General features: G+C 42.3%; 1 protein-coding gene across 7 annotated transcripts in view; it reads right to left on the bottom strand.

Moving 5' to 3' along the window:
• Positions 1-15,573, bottom strand: part of Hectd4 (HECT domain E3 ubiquitin protein ligase 4) — a 211,979-nt gene that overhangs the window by 39,028 nt on the left and 157,378 nt on the right. For all 7 annotated transcript variants that reach the window (XM_008847507.1, XM_029570593.1, XM_029570590.1 and 4 more), the window contains exons 50-56: positions 13,399-13,636; positions 12,031-12,167; positions 11,470-11,596; positions 9,415-9,552; positions 7,437-7,573; positions 4,760-4,920; positions 1,883-2,064 (exon numbers count right to left, since the gene is read on the bottom strand). In XM_008847507.1, the coding sequence (XP_008845729.1) occupies positions 1,883-2,064; positions 4,760-4,920; positions 7,437-7,573; positions 9,415-9,552; positions 11,470-11,596; positions 12,031-12,167; positions 13,399-13,636 (1,120 nt within the window). The remainder of the gene's footprint in view (positions 1-1,882; positions 2,065-4,759; positions 4,921-7,436; positions 7,574-9,414; positions 9,553-11,469; positions 11,597-12,030; positions 12,168-13,398; positions 13,637-15,573) is intronic.

The raw sequence follows: 15,573 nt of genomic DNA, 5'->3' as shown, positions 1-15,573 counted from the left end.
TGGCCTTTAAATTTATGCTTTCTTTTTAGTAGCAACAGTTGTCTAAAACAACACCCTAAGTGGAAGCCCAAGTCTCTCTTATGTGCATGTACGGTATATGTGTGTGTACATGCTTGTGTATGTATATGCATGCACATGGAAGCCAGTCTCTACCTTATTTTTTTTGTGTTTTTTTATTTTTTATATAAAAGGGCAGACTGCCACATGCAGTGCCTGATATATGGATGTGTGTAGAGTGTTGGAAGTTCGACTAGCCTAGGTTCTCCTCCAAGTGGACCTTGAGAGCTTGATTGGAGGTTCTATGCAGCAGGGGAGCACAGCTCCTCCTTCTCTCTATACCCTTGTTTGGTCATCCTCTTTCATCCTCACCAACCGTCACTGGGTTCGTCGTCCTCTTGAGAGCATCCTCATCAACCAACGCAGGCCTGTATTCCTCTTAGAGATCATCCTCATGAACCATTGAGACCAATGGGGTTACAATCTTCACGTTGTTTTATATCCTCTACCTTATTTTTTGAGACAAGATCTCTCACTAAAGTTGGAGCTCACTGATTTGGCTAGACCTGACTGGTCAGTGAGCTCCAGGGAGCCTCCTGTTTCTACCTCCATAGCACTGAGATTACAAATGCACACCACTATGCCCAGCTTTTTATGGAGATCCAAACTCAGGTCTTCATTCTTGCAGAATAGACACTTTACTGACAGACACCTCCCCAGCCCTCAAGTCTCTCTCTTTTTAAAAAATATTTTATTTTTTTAAAAATTTTATGTGTATGCGTGTATTGCCTGGGTATAGGTAAGTGCACCAGTGTTGTGCAGTGCTTGTGAAGGACAGAAGAGGCTGTCAGATCCTCTGGAACTGGAGTTACGGACAGTTGTTAGCTGCCATGTGGGTGCTGGGATTTGAACCCGGGTCTTCTGCAAGAACAGCCAGTGTTCTTAACCACTGAGCCATCTCTCAGCCCTCAAGTCTTTTAAAGAGACCTAAGTGGTGGGGCCTGGATTGGAGGGTTCCAGCTGTTCTGGGCCAACATAGTCTCCACCAAAGTGATGTGGCCAGTATGCTTATTTGGTCTTCATGGCAAAGGTCCTCTTACAGGTTTGTTTTGTGGCCTACAATTCTTTGAGTGGGATGGTAAACACTGTGTTCTGCCAGGCTAGTACAGTTGTGTTATACATATGCTGGCTAAGACCTCTGCAGCTGTCCACGATGCCACAGGCTCACAGTGCTGCCTGCAACAGTGCTTGGGTGGGTACCTGTGTCTCCTTTACCACTTGCTCCTATCTGAGCTACTTAAGAGTCAAAGGGAGCTGACTGGAGACTGAGGTATCAGAAGCAGACAGTAACCTCTCAGTCTTAGATGAGTCAATGGCTGATTTCTCACTAAGGACTGTTTAGAGGGGCAAAGAGAGCGCTTGCTCTAAGTATCCCAGAATTAGGAGATTCCTATAAGCTGGCCACTAAAGCAGCTGCACCTAAAACCCTGGTGAAGCTAGAGGACTGATTTGCAGGGTCTGGTATTCGAGCCTGTCTCTGCTACTCCAGGGCCAACGAGAACATCTGTGACACCAGTACAATTAGTGATGATGCTTACTGTTCCCATGCTTATAGTTAGTTTGGGAGGCTGAATGAATACTCAACAGATTACTACATGGCTAAAATGAGAAAGTACTTCAGTTGTCTAAGAGAGGAAAGCATGGCCAAGATAAGCCCAGTTCTTTGGTGTAGTCACTGTTGGCTTCCCCTGACACCTGCCCCCTCCTCCCCACCTCCATGGAGAATGAAGATGCTAGGCACACTCCCATGTGACCTGGCTCAGCCTTGGGGCTCTTCTCTTCTGGTGCTGGTTTCCAGGGCAACAGGAACAGAACCAAGTCTTACCTGGGAGGGGAGGAGCAAGGAGCTGATTAGACAGGAGCTGCAGGTGCTCCAATGTAATGTCTCGGATTGCAGGTATGTGGAAGAGGCGAGTAAACAAGTGAGGCAGCTTAGGGGCAAAGATGTTGAGCAGGGCCATGCGACAATATAGCCTGGCCAACGCAGCTTCGCACCGCAGCAGTTCTCTGCGAGGGAAAAGCCAAGTGAAATGTGCTGAGTGTTCATGCTCTGGCCCTCATACCTAGCAGGGTTCTGAGAGGGAAGCACTAGCCTCGGGCTTCTCTTCTGGTCCTACTTTCTGTACTACAAGTCAGACACTGGTGTTTTTTATAAAAACCACAATAGTTTTGTTTTCCCCCTCTACTCAAACAATACTCTGGACAAAAATGAAAATGTATATCCACACAAAAACTTGTAAACATACGTTTATAGCAACAATATATTTGCTGGGTTTTTTTTTTTTGGTCTTTTTGAGACAGGGTGTCCCTGTAGCCCCAGCAGGCCTAGAACTTGCTATGTAGATCAGGCTGGCCTTGAACTCACAGAGATTCACCTGCCTCTGCCTCCCAAGTGCTGGGATTAAAAGCACTTGGTGCAACAGTATTTGTAAGGGTCAAATAATGGAAACAATCTAAGTGTTTATTAACTTAGTGGTATATCTACACAATGGAATATTACTAGGCAAGATAAAGAGATAAAGTATCAATGTGGGGGAGAGAAACCTTTTGAAGAGGTGATAATTCACTGAGATCCGCCTGGCTAGAGTGAGATGACCATGCAGATCCCTGAGGCAGAAATAAATCCAGTGTGTAGTGAACAGACTAGCATGGCCTAATGAAAGAAGATATTTCAGAAGTTCATGGAAGCTTATGAGCCAGGTACATGTCTAAAACATCCTATGGCAAATGGGGAGTTGCAGGAAGGTTTGATCAGAGGAGTGAGATCTGATCTGCTTATGATGTCATCCTTTCAGAATAGTCACCTCAGCTGCCAGTACAAAGAAGTTAGAGATGAGGTCTAGACTGGTGTGGTGGCTGGAAATGGAAGATGTAGACGACTGTAATGTGGATGTCATAGCTGAGGGAAGAGTATGGCTTATGTTGTCTCTTCTAGATATGAGAGAACTAGAAGAGGAGGAAGTTTGGGGGGAAATCTAGATACCACTTCATATACTACGTTAAGGTCAACCAAATCCTCAGTTACATCAAAACTGCCTTGGTTAACCTCTCATTTCAGTTCTTCTGCAAATCTGACAGAATGTCATACCATGAGGCATTGCAGATGGTGAGAATGACCCCTACAGGTGGTGGCATCTGGACTGGTAGGAGAAACATTCTTGGAAAGAAGCCCAGCTGCCCAGAGCACTGACATGCCTCCTATTGCAATTCTGAAGCTCCACCTGTGGAGTAGTCCCCAGAGATACTGACTCTAATTTAGGATGTGGGGTTATGCAGTCAACATGTATTCACACCTGAGCTGTCACTTGGCCCTGACCTTCTGTATGGATGACAGTGAGGATGCCTGTTGAAGTGATGGTGCTGTGCAGCACACCATCCTTCCTGCCCTGTATCTTGCTTAAGTGTTACCAACTTTGATCTGTTTTGGTTAGATTTGACTATCTAACTGAACTTAAGATACCCTCATGGGGCAATGAAATATTCAAGTGGAACAGAAAGATGGAAGCTAGATTTATGTACCTGGAGTTGCAAGGAGAGATCAAAGCGGGAGTCGAGCTGGACATGATCACTCCTGTAATCTCAGCACTTGGGAGGCAGAGGTAGGAGAACTGTATGAGTTTGAGGTCAGCCAGAGCTATATAGTCTTAAAAAGGAGGGAGGTGCAGGGGGGAAAGCTGGAGACATACTCAACTTGATTCCAAATTGATACCCCAACAAGAAATTATCTTTTTGTTGTTATTTGTTAATATTTTATCTTTATTTTATGTGTACGAGTGTATTGCCTGCATATATGTATGTGCACCTGAGTCATGCAGTGCCTGTTGAGGTCAGAATGGAGCACTGGATTCCTTGGAACTGAAGTTATAGATGGCTGTTAGCCACCATGTGGGTGCTGGGAATCAAACCTGGGTCCTCTGAAATAGCAGCCAGTGCTCTTAATTGCTAGGCAATCTCTCTAGCCCCTATTTGTTTGTTTTTGAGAGATGGTCTCACTGTATTACTGAGGCTGGCTGCAAACTCAGGGGCTCAGGTGATCCTCCCACCTCAGTTTCTCAAGTGCTCTGACCATAGGCATATACTACACTGGCTTACCTGAGGAACAATGATGCTAAAGGATAGATAGCATGAACCAAGGTTTGTGGAAACCTTTATTAGAAAACTCCACTTACGCTTTCCTCTTAATGGTTACAAGAATGTTTATGATGGAAAGGAATACTTCACAGGGGAATCTTTAACAGCGCATGGCAGGGAACTCTGCCTGATCTTTAGGCTTCAATCTGCAGATATCAGGCACATTTAAACAGCAGTTCTGTCCCTTCCAGAATCCTGCACAAGACCAGGCACATAGCCAGCATTCAGGGAACATCTGGTTATCGAAGAAAGAGACAGGCTGGCTGCTTCCACTTCCCTGGATGTTGTCGCAACTGGATGGCACATCTTTCTTCCTGACTTGCTCTCCTTTGCATAATCTTTATTTCAAATCTCTACCTGGCCCTAGCCCCAAGCCTACAGTTGTGTGCATACTGCATAGGCCAGGTGATTCTAGACCCCATTTTTCCTGACTACTGCTGGTATCTTTTCCAGCTGCCTTCTCTCTTTCCAACCTGTAGATATGGTTTCTAATCAAGCATTAAATGCTACATATGGGAAAGCACAGTAAATAGATCTCTATGACTCACAAGAAGGAAGGGTATAAATTTACCTGTGAATCTGAAGGTTGGTATTGTCCAGTGTGACCAGCCCATTAGTGGCAGTCCTTCGGTAACCTGCAGGAGGCCTTTCCAACATATCAATGGGATACCAATATCGTACCAATACCCCTTCACTCCGGAGGTATGTTTCAACCTGCACCAGTTCATTTACCTACAATGGAAGAGGAAATATCTACCTGTTTTTCTGAGAATTAACTTTGTTTTCTCTGTTCATGAAAATACATGTATATATTAAATCTTGGCTTTTAGATATCATGTTTATAATTTGCAGCAAGGTGCAATTTCATGAGCAAAATTAAGACACTGAGAAAATTCACAATATACAGTTTAATTTTTAATGCATATTTTTATTTTTTAGTGCATTTCATAAGATAGATCTTAATCAAATTTACCCCCCTCCTCCATAGCAACCTCCCCCCTTTCCCTGGATTTCATGCATTTTGTCATATATGTTAGGGCCTATCTGGTAAAGCATTTGTATCCAGATGTCCCTTGGTGCAAGTTCATCCACTAAAGTTTAGTCAGCCTGTCTAGAATCACTCCGAAAACCCAGCATAGAACTGGGGAAATGGGCAGCAGGCCCCAACCTTAGCAGGAACTACTGGCAACTGATTATTGTGGGGTGAGGGAGAGGTCTTCTTTAGTTTTTTTTTTGGTCTTTTTGAGAGAGGATTTCCCTGTAGCACCAGCTGGCCTGGAACTCACTATGTAGACCACGCTGGCCTTGAACTCACAGAGATCCACCTGCTTCTGCCTCCCAAGCGCTGGGACTAAAGGCATGCGCCACCATCCCAGCATCATGATTCCTTTTATCGTTGTTTGTTTTTGTTGAGTCTTGCTATGTAGCTCTAGCTGGTCTTGAATTCTCAATCCTCCTACCTCAACCTCCTGACTACTGAGATTATTGATGTGTACCACTACTCAAACTTCTTTTTTATTCTTGATGAATGCATGTGTGTGCATGAGTGTATGTGGATACATGCACAGGTGTGTGTACATACATGTGGAGGCCAGAGATCAATGTTGGGTCTATCCCCAGTTGCTTTCCACCTTATTTTTTGAGACAGGGTCTTTCACTGAACCCAGAGTCCCCCAATTCAGCTACAGTGGCTGGTCAGCAAGATCCAGGGATCTTCCTGTTTTCTTCCTTCCCTAAGCACGGGAGTTATAAATGCATTCATTGCTGAGGATCTGAACTCAGGTTCTCATGCTTGAGCTGTAAGTACTTCACTGATTGAGCCATCTCCCCAGTCCAATAAATTCTCAATTATAAATTAATACATAACAGAAAGGGTAAAATGTCAGTTAATAAAAACCCTTCAGAAAAAAACAGAAAAAAACTTAAAGTGAAGTACAAATTAGGAAAACAGAAATTTTGTTAAAGTAATCCTTCTATTATTTTTCATGTATTTTTAAGTAATTTGATTATCTTTAATGACCCCTAAGTAAAAATTATATTGGTATTTGAATCCAGAATGGTTACGTATGAGCTTACATTTTATTTTCCTAGCAATAAAATAAAGCTATCAGAGTCTCTTTCTTTAAAACATTAACATAAGGGTTTAGAATGTAGTTCAAAGCTTTGACCTCAACCTATGTCACTTCCTTTTGTCCTTCCTCTGCTCCTGTAACTCCAAATTCTTATATGCGCCAGAATTTTGCAAAATAGAGATACTGTCTAAGCTTAAGATACTCTCTCAACAAAGGGGAAACAGAGGCTGCAAGAATCAGTGAGATGATGTGATTCAAACAACAATTTCTCTCTCTTTCCATTCCCCTTGAATCAAATAGCACCAGTTCAAGTTTTCACGTCTTATCTGAATAACAGTTCTGATGCTAGGACTGTTATTCCTTTGGTATTAGAGAAATGCAGTGCAGGAACAGTTTGGACATGACTGGCAGTACATAAAGGCAGAGGTGGTGTAGTTGGAAGGAGCTCACTGACAGTTAAGGGCTTCCCATGTGTCTTCAACCTTGATCTGAGGCATTAGAGAATCTCAGGAAGTCATTTGGCACAACTGCACTTCTGCTTGGTTTCCTTCTTTTCTTTTGCATTTATTTTGTTGTTGTTGAGACAGGATCTTATGGCAGCCACAGCTGGTCTAGAACTTACAATGCAGACCAGGCTGCATTCAATCTCTAACATCTGCACGCCTCCACCTTTCAAATGCTAGGATTAAAGGCTGGGACAACCATGCTCTAATTCTCTAATTCTTTTCTTTTCTTTTCTTTCTTTCTTTTTTTTTTTTTTTAAAAGATTTTTCTATTCATTTGTGTGTGTGCGCAAGCATGCATGTGTGATTGTGCACATGTGTATGTGGGTGCCTATGGATGCCAGAAGACACATTTGATCCCTTGGAACCGGAGTTAAGGCATTTGTGAGCTGCCCAACATAGGCACTGGGATTCAAACTCCATTCTTCATGATAAACAGCAATTGCTCTTAACTGCTGGGCCATTTTTCCAGTCTAGATTCCTAGTTTCTGATTTGAAGAGAAATCCAACTCTACAATTATTTTTTTTTGTGCATGTATGGAGATGGGATGGAACCCAGGCCTTACATATTTGCACATGTTAAGCAGTCAAGCCCATAATCCCTTTCTAACCTATCTGAGAGTATGACCCTTACTATAAATAAGTTTATTCACCTAAATGGCATTTCACTTACTGAATCAACATCTAAGACGACTCCATGGAGACCAAAGGTTTTCAGCATCCCTCGGATGGCAAATTTTGGCAGGGCAGTTCCAATAGTACTGCTGGCTACATTATTGCTGTCTGGAGAGCGGGTTACTACAGTGAGACCTAAGGAGGTAGAGGAAGAAGTCTCTTCAGGAAAGTACCATGTCACCTGAAGTGGTAGTATGTACTGTAGGATCCAAAATAGCTCTGCAGTATATGATAATATCTTCAGTTTCATTATTTGAAAAAAATAAAATACATCTAACCTGTAAAATAATATCAATTTTTAAAATGTGGTAAAGTCTTATAATTCACGAATTAGAAGACTAGTAAGCCAAAATGGGCAAAGGATTTGAATAAACATTTCTCCAAGAAGAAATGAAAAGATAACATGTAAAAAGCTGTGTAACATTAGTTACTAGTTGTCAGAGAAATGAATGTCAAAGTCACAATAAGATACCTCTCACCCACTAGACTGTAGTATTATTACATGTATTTCTCCAAGAAAAATGAAGATATATAGCCACACAAAATGGGTAATATGTATAGCAACATTATTTCTAATAGCCAAAAAATAGAATCATCTCACATATCCATCAGTGGATAAATGGAAATAATTATAGAGCATAACTACGTGAAGAATATTATTTGACAATGAAAAAAAAATGAAGTACTGATACATGCTACAACATAGATGAACCTGGAAAAAGAAGACAGACCTGGAAGACGACATGTTAAATGATTTCATTTGTAAGGAATGTCCAGGACAGGTAAATCCACAGAGAGAGAAAGAAGAGCAATAGTTCACAGAGTCTGGGGAAAGGGAAGGGTAGGAAGATAGGAAGGCATAAAATTTCTTTTTAAGGGGCTTAAAAAAAATTTCTAAGGAATTAGATAGAGGAAATGGTTTAATGGTTGTACAACTTTGTGACTATATTAAAGTTATGTACTTTAAAAAGAAGAATTTTGGGGGGGGTGAAGGGGATTGAACTCAAGACCCTGGGTATGCCAAGCGTACCATTAAGCGATATTCCCTCAGCCATGTGACATGGGCACTGGGAACTGAACTCAGGTACTCTGGAAGAGCAGAAAGTACCCTTCACCACTGAGCCATTTTTCTAGCCTCCGCCATGATGTACTTTTGTGAAGGTTATTTGGCAAGTATAAAAACTAGTGGTTTAAGACTTTTTCCAACTTTATGTTCCTATAAGCAGTGGGAAAATAAGATTATAATATATCTACATAATAGTAATTATTGTGTGTATGGATGTATAAAATACTGTTCCTGTTAATACTATAGTTTATGCTAAAATGTCACCATGAGTAAGTTATAGGAACTATTTGTGATATTAAAAAAATGAGTGGTTTAAAATTTTGTGTTTATGCTTGTTTGTTGTTTCTTTAAAAATATGAAAAAGATTTTTACTGAAAAGAATGTATTCCATGTAAATTCAAAAAGCACTAGAAACCATGAACATCTGGTTTGTGTTTTATGATTTTGTTTTTTTGAGATAGGGTTTCACATAGCCTAAGTTGTCCTCAAACTATCTGTGTAGTCAAGGCTGACCTGGAACTGACCCTCTTGCCTCCATCTCCCAAGTGCTGGGATGACAGGAGTGTGCCACCATGCCCAGCTTATTAGCTCAGAATCCAGAGCCAAGTAGGAGGCCTATATGGGGCACTCAGCATAGACCCTGCTTCTTTCCTCTACTCTCAGCCCTGCATCAGCTGCTTATGCCAATGATTTTTGGGAATGTGGGAGAGACTACCAGAGGCCAGATACCTTCTTTTGGCCCACCAGGATGCTTTCAGATTTTTGCATGAGAACCTGGAAGAGGTTAAGTGACTCAGAGAAAGATCACCCCAGGGGAGGCATCAGCTGCTTGGCTCATATTTGGGAAAATATACCTACTCATTTTAAGGGAAATTTCATAAATGAAGCAAGGAGGAAACAAAAGTAAAACCTTTTCGAACTTTGTCAATTGTGAACTTGTTTGCTTCGTCTTTAATGTCCTCAATGGTGGGAAGATAAAGATCTCTTGGGATGCCGCCATTCTCCTCATAAAGAAATTCAACTGTCTGCCGGGCGATATCCACCATGCCTGAAAATATAGCACACTGAGTAACTCCCCAGAGAGCATAAACCAATACAACACTGACTTGTGTCCAGAATGAAATGATGGCGAATAGGATCCTGTACCTCTGATGGGATGATGGAACTTTTTGGAATAAGTAATTATGCAGTTTGTACCAAGTTTAAATGCATCAATTCTAGGAATCTCAAATCTGTCCTGCAGGAAGAGCAGCACAAGTGTGCCAAGGTATGAGAGCATTCACTGCAGCACTGTCAGTGTACAACAACAAAATGGAAACAGAGTTCATCAATATAGGACAGTTAAAAATGACAATATGTTATTATGCAAGCATTTAATTTCAGTTAACTTAAAAGAATAAAAAACAGGGCAAACAGGGAAGCAGAAGAACATGAGGGCAGCATTTATTTCTCACTTTACAGATCTTTGCAGTGTTCAATTTTTCACTATAATGAACACATACTGCCTATTTAAGAGAAGCGGAGTTATGCTGTATCAACTTCTACCTTCTATTCACAACTACTGAGACTTCCTGTGTTTTTGTAGTTTGTTGTTGTTGTTTTGGTCTTTTTGAGACAGGGTCTCCCGGTAGGCCCAGATGGTCTGGACTTGTATGTAGGGCAGGCTGGCCTTGATCTCAGAGAGATTCACCTGCCTCTACCTCTGGAGTACTGGGATCAAAGGCATTCAACACTACACCCAGCTTGTAGTTTGTTTTTGAGACAGTGTCTCACTATGTAGCCCAGGATGATCTTGAACTCACTACCCTCTTGCCTCAGCCTCCTGAATGCTGAGATTACAGGCCTGCATCACCATTCCAGCTGCTTTGTTTTTCCTTCCCATAGGGAGAGGATATCATTATGCTTGATAGTAAAAATGGCCACTATTATATTAACTGTATTATTTATATTAATAAACGAAGTAAATAGATGTTGAAATACTTGGAAAAGCAAAAATGAAAGCACTGTGGGAATACAGTGAGGTGGGGTCCAAAGTCTCTATTTGTCTCGGAACCCACAATGCTTAGAAGTTATGTACAAAAGAATGTGAGCTGACAGTAAGCTGATTTTAAAGAAGGCTTAGCCCATCACATATATCGACAATTCGTTTGTTTGCTGGCCTTGCTATAATGAAAAGCTGGAGCAGTCTTTAAAAGGAAGATAAATTATAGAAGGATGCTACAGCCAAGGTAAATAAGAAACTGTAACTTGACATTAGATTATCGAACAATAATCTTTGTAACCTTTTCAAAAGGAATAGTACAGGGAGGAAAAAATACTTTCTAACAAGCAAGTCAAGAAACATGGGGAGGATGTCACATTAAACCTTGCAAGGACATACTGCTGACTTTATTAGCCTCCCCATGGGACTTGATGACAGAAGGCTTACCGCCAGTGTGAGGAGGTCCTTTGAGTACTAGCAGCCCTTCCCTGTACTCCTCTGGCCTTTGCAACTGCTCTCATGAAGGGGAAATGGCACCATCATCATCACTGCTGTGATACTGAGCACTGTATGAAGAGTGCTTACTATGTACCAGTCCCTGCTTAGGACCTCCATCTGTATCAGTTTATTGATTTCCTCCATGCAGATGAGATGGGTATCACTACTGACTCCATGTGAAGATGAGAAAGCCCTAGCTTCTACATCTGATAGCACATCTGTGACTTCAGATGTGACTATTCTCCATGGGGCCCTACAGCTTGCCCTGACAACTATTTTAGTTGCACTTGATGCATTCCAGATTTATAAGTCACATGGACAAGTAAGTCAAGGCCTAGCAATAAGGGCAAAACACCTTGCGCTCACTTGAACACAAAAAAAGACACCATCAAGCCAGGCATGCCATTCAAGGAGAACCTCTCCTGAACAGCATTTACCCTATCCCTCTTTCTCGGTGACTCCCTAGGAGAACAAAAAGCCGCAGACCTAGCTGTAAAGCACCCTTGATCTGGTCCAGGCCTGACTTTCGCTCGGCTTCATTGCGAAAGCGTCTTCGGATGGTAGGGAAAACCTTGGTCTCCCATGCTTTAACTAGCAGGGCATAGTGGTCCTCCTGTAGGGAGAAGAAATGCATAAGCTGAGGAGGACTCATTTAGGCAGTACTCTCTCACACACTTGTAGCTCTGAGTCAAGGACCTGTCCTGCTTAAATCATATCCCTCAGGCACTACCATAGCAAGTCCTTACTTTCACTCCAAAAGCCACAGAAACACTTTCAAATACGGTCTGGACTTCCTACTGAGCTCCTGTTGTGGTCTTTCATTTCTCAATACCTGGGACCTCTCTTGGGCAGCCCAGTCCAGTAGACATGGCTACTCATGGGTGGCTTAGAGATATGAACATGCGAGGGTGACTGCTCATACACAAAGACATAGCTGAAAGTTAACAGCACAGGCTTTGCCCCCATATTTCAGAATTGTTCCCCGAGGCCTGTCACCAAGGAGGTAAGCAATGCTGTCCATTCCTATCTCAGGCTTGGGGCTCTTACCTGTGGGATATCATCATCATCATCATCATCACTTTCATCATCTGCAATGGGAGGTGGGTGGGGGTCTGGGCCAGAGGTGATGAAATTCTCATAGCTGAGTTCGACTTTATAATGACAGGAGGTATCACTATCATATTCTGCAATAAAACATGACAGCAGTGAATTCTCAAAAACAGAATGCTCTCACCTTGGGACAAGGTGCATTCTCCAAACATGTATGATAGAAGGCTCCTGGTACAATGAACAAGTTTAAAGCAGAGTCAAGGGTTACCTAAGCACCTGTGGTGACACTGAATAAAGGAACTGTTTTTTGATTTATTCAACTCAGAAGGATCTGGAAAGTTCTTCACCATGAAGAAGAATCAGACTCTTTTTAACACTTTGCAAGTTAGTATTCCATGGCCCAAATATGGCCTGCAACCAGCTTTAGTTTTGTGAGACCAATTTTATTGTGAGACTCTTTTACATCCTTTTCCTTAGCAACCAGCTTTCGTTTTGTGGTATTATTTTTATTGTTTTATTGTTTTACTTTCTTTTCCTTTTTTCCTCTTTTCTTTCTCTCTCTCTCTCTCTCTCTCTCTCTCTCTCTCTCTCTCTCTCTCTCTCTTTTCTCTCTCCTCTCTCTCTCTTTTTTCTCTCTCCTGTCCTGTCCTATCCTGTCAGAGTTCTGGAAATGGAATCCAGACCTTTGCTCATTCTTTGTAAGCATTCTACTACTGAGAAATATCTCCTACCCTTATTTATTGATTTACTTATTTGTCTGTCCTGTCTGTCTGTCTGTCTGCTATCTGTTGAGATAGGGTGTTGCTAAGTTGCCCAGGCTGGCCTTGACTATGCTTTATAGCCCAGATAGGCCTTGAACTTATGATTCTACTACTTCAGACTTCTGAGTCCTAGGATTATAGGCCTGAACCACTGGACTTGGCCAATTATGAAAAATTTCAAATGCTCAGGAAAACTTTTAGTGCACAGCTTTCTACACGCTGGGTGGGTGCTGGGAATTGAACCCAGGTCCTCTGCAAGAGCAGACAGTGCTCTTAACTGCTGAGTCATTTCTCCAGCCCCATTTGATAAGTTTTTAAAATCTTTCTCAGTTTCAAAACCCTTTTTAAAAATGAGTAACACTATAAAATGAAGTGATTTCACATAAACTTCTGGACTTTTAGCTGTCCCACATCATTCTGCTGGCACTACATAGTGGGAACACATCTTCCAGTCTCTTATCTCATGCACCTATGATGATTGAGTGATTAGTGACTGAGTCAGCAGCCTTTCACTATACTGGGGATGCCCAAGTTAAGTGGATAGGTGGAATTCACAGCACTTCCACTACCAATAGCAGTGAGGCAAAAGGATGACATGACTTACGTTGCTGGGCAGTAGCCACAGCGGCAATCCGACATGGTGGTCCATGAGTGCCTGGGTCTGATGCAGTACTGGTGCCGGCATCATTATCGCTGTCAGATGCCATGGCAAATGGAAGGGCCTCAAAGTTGGCACTGATCTCCTCTGCCAGGTCAGTGCACAGGTCAGCAGCGTTGCGGTGGGCTTGCCCTTCAGCGTAGGCAAAGGGGCGAGAGCCAAAGTTGGCTCGAGTTTTGGTATTCTAGAAAGGATTAAATGAAAAATTTAGGTTTATGAGGGGCTGAGACCTTAGCAGTCAGCCTGGATGAGAGTGCCTGGATCTGGGCTCTGCCTGCTGTAGGGGTTGAGACCTCAGCAGACAGCCTGAAAATGCCTGATCTGGCCTCTCCCTGGTGTAGGAACTGAGAACTCAGCAGACTGCCTGTATGAGAGTGTGGACCTGGGCTCTGCCTGCTGCAGGGGTTGAGATCTTAGAAGACAGCCTGAGAATGCCTGATCTGGCCTCTGCCTGGTGTAGGGACTGAGAACTCAGCAGACTGCCTGAGAGTACCTTGATCTGGCCTATGCATGGTAGTGAGCTTCCCAAAATTGTGCTGTGTCTAACCCCAAACTGGGATTATGTGTGGGCCCTCCTATTTCGTCAGGGGTAGACCTCTCTCTGTCCTACAATAGGATAGGGGCTGAGACCTCTGCAGACTGCCTAAGAGTGCCTGGATCTGGCTTCCCCATGGTGGTGAGCTTCCCCAAATCACGCCATACCCAACCCCCTAATTGGGATTACATGAGGCCCCTCCCATGTCCCCAGGGTAGATATCTCTGCCCTATAGTACAGAAGGGGCGGCCTGAGTGCCTGGATCCAGCCTCCATCTGGTGTAGGGACTGAGACCTCAGCAGACTGCCTGAGAGTGCCAAAATCGGGCCTCTGCCTGGTGTAGGGGCTGAGAACTCAGCAGACTGCCTGAGAGTGCCAAAATCGGGCCTCCCCTTAGCGAACTTCCCAAATTGTACTTTGAGTGGCTGCTAGTAGTAGTTCAAATGCTAGAAGGAAGTCTGGGTATACCTGTCTGGAGCCTGACTTAGGCCTCTGGAGGAGCTCCTGAGTAGCTGATCTGAAGCCATCAATTCCCTACAAAATAAAAATCTGAGAGAACCTGAAACCTAGACCAACCAGCTTTACATACCCAATAAGAAAACAACCAAGGCACAACAATAATACAAACAGAAGTAAACTTCAACTCAACAAAAGAAGACTTGAGTTTCATACCAGAATCACAAACAACAAAAGAAATCCACATGCAAAAATCACAATGGAAAAATAATAATATGGAAAACCAAAACAGTATGTTTCCACCAGTCCTGTAGAAGAGTTCTACAAGGAGAACCCCTTAGAGATAACCTAGGACACAGAATTTAAAAGAACATTCACAAACATGATCAAGGAATTCAAAAAAGTTAAAAAGCACATAAATCAAAGGACTAGAAGAAGATAGGGATAAATTTCTGAATAAATTCACAAAAGAGATAGAAACATTGGTGAAAACTCAGGCTGAAATGAAGAAGGAAGTGAAAAACCCAATAAGCCAATTTGAAACAAATGGAGAAAGTCTCACCGATAGAATGAATGGAATGGAAAACAGAATATCAACACTGGAGGATAAAGTTGAAGAATTGGACCACTCAAGAAAGATTATGAAAAAAAGTTTTAAAAACACAGGAATGGAATATGCAGGAGATGTGGGACACCATGAAAAGACCAAATCTATGTACCATAGGCATAGAGGAAGGACAAGAATTTCAGGTTAATGGTATTGACCAGATCTTAAACAGGATTGTAAAAGAGAATTTCCCAAAATTAAGGAAAGACATGCCCATACAAACACAAGAAGCACATAGAACACCAAATAGACAGGACTAGAAAAGAAACATCCCATGGCATATCATAGTAAAAACACCAAGTGTACAGAAAAAAGAGAGAATATTGAAAGCTTCAAGAGAAAAACAACAACTCACATATAAAAGAAAACCCATCAGAATTACAGCTGACTTATCAATGCAAACTATGAAATTCAGAAGAGCCTGGACCAAGGTATTTCCAGTTCTAAATGACCAACCCAGAATACTCTATCGAGCAAAAATGTCTGTTATAGTTGAAGGGGAAAGAGTACTCTTCCACAACAC

Source organism: Nannospalax galili, unplaced genomic scaffold (genome assembly GCF_000622305.1).
Source record: "Nannospalax galili isolate Female #2095 unplaced genomic scaffold, S.galili_v1.0 scaffold120, whole genome shotgun sequence".
NCBI lineage: Eukaryota > Metazoa > Chordata > Mammalia > Rodentia > Spalacidae > Nannospalax > Nannospalax galili.
This window is presented reverse-complemented; position numbering and strand designations above follow the sequence as displayed.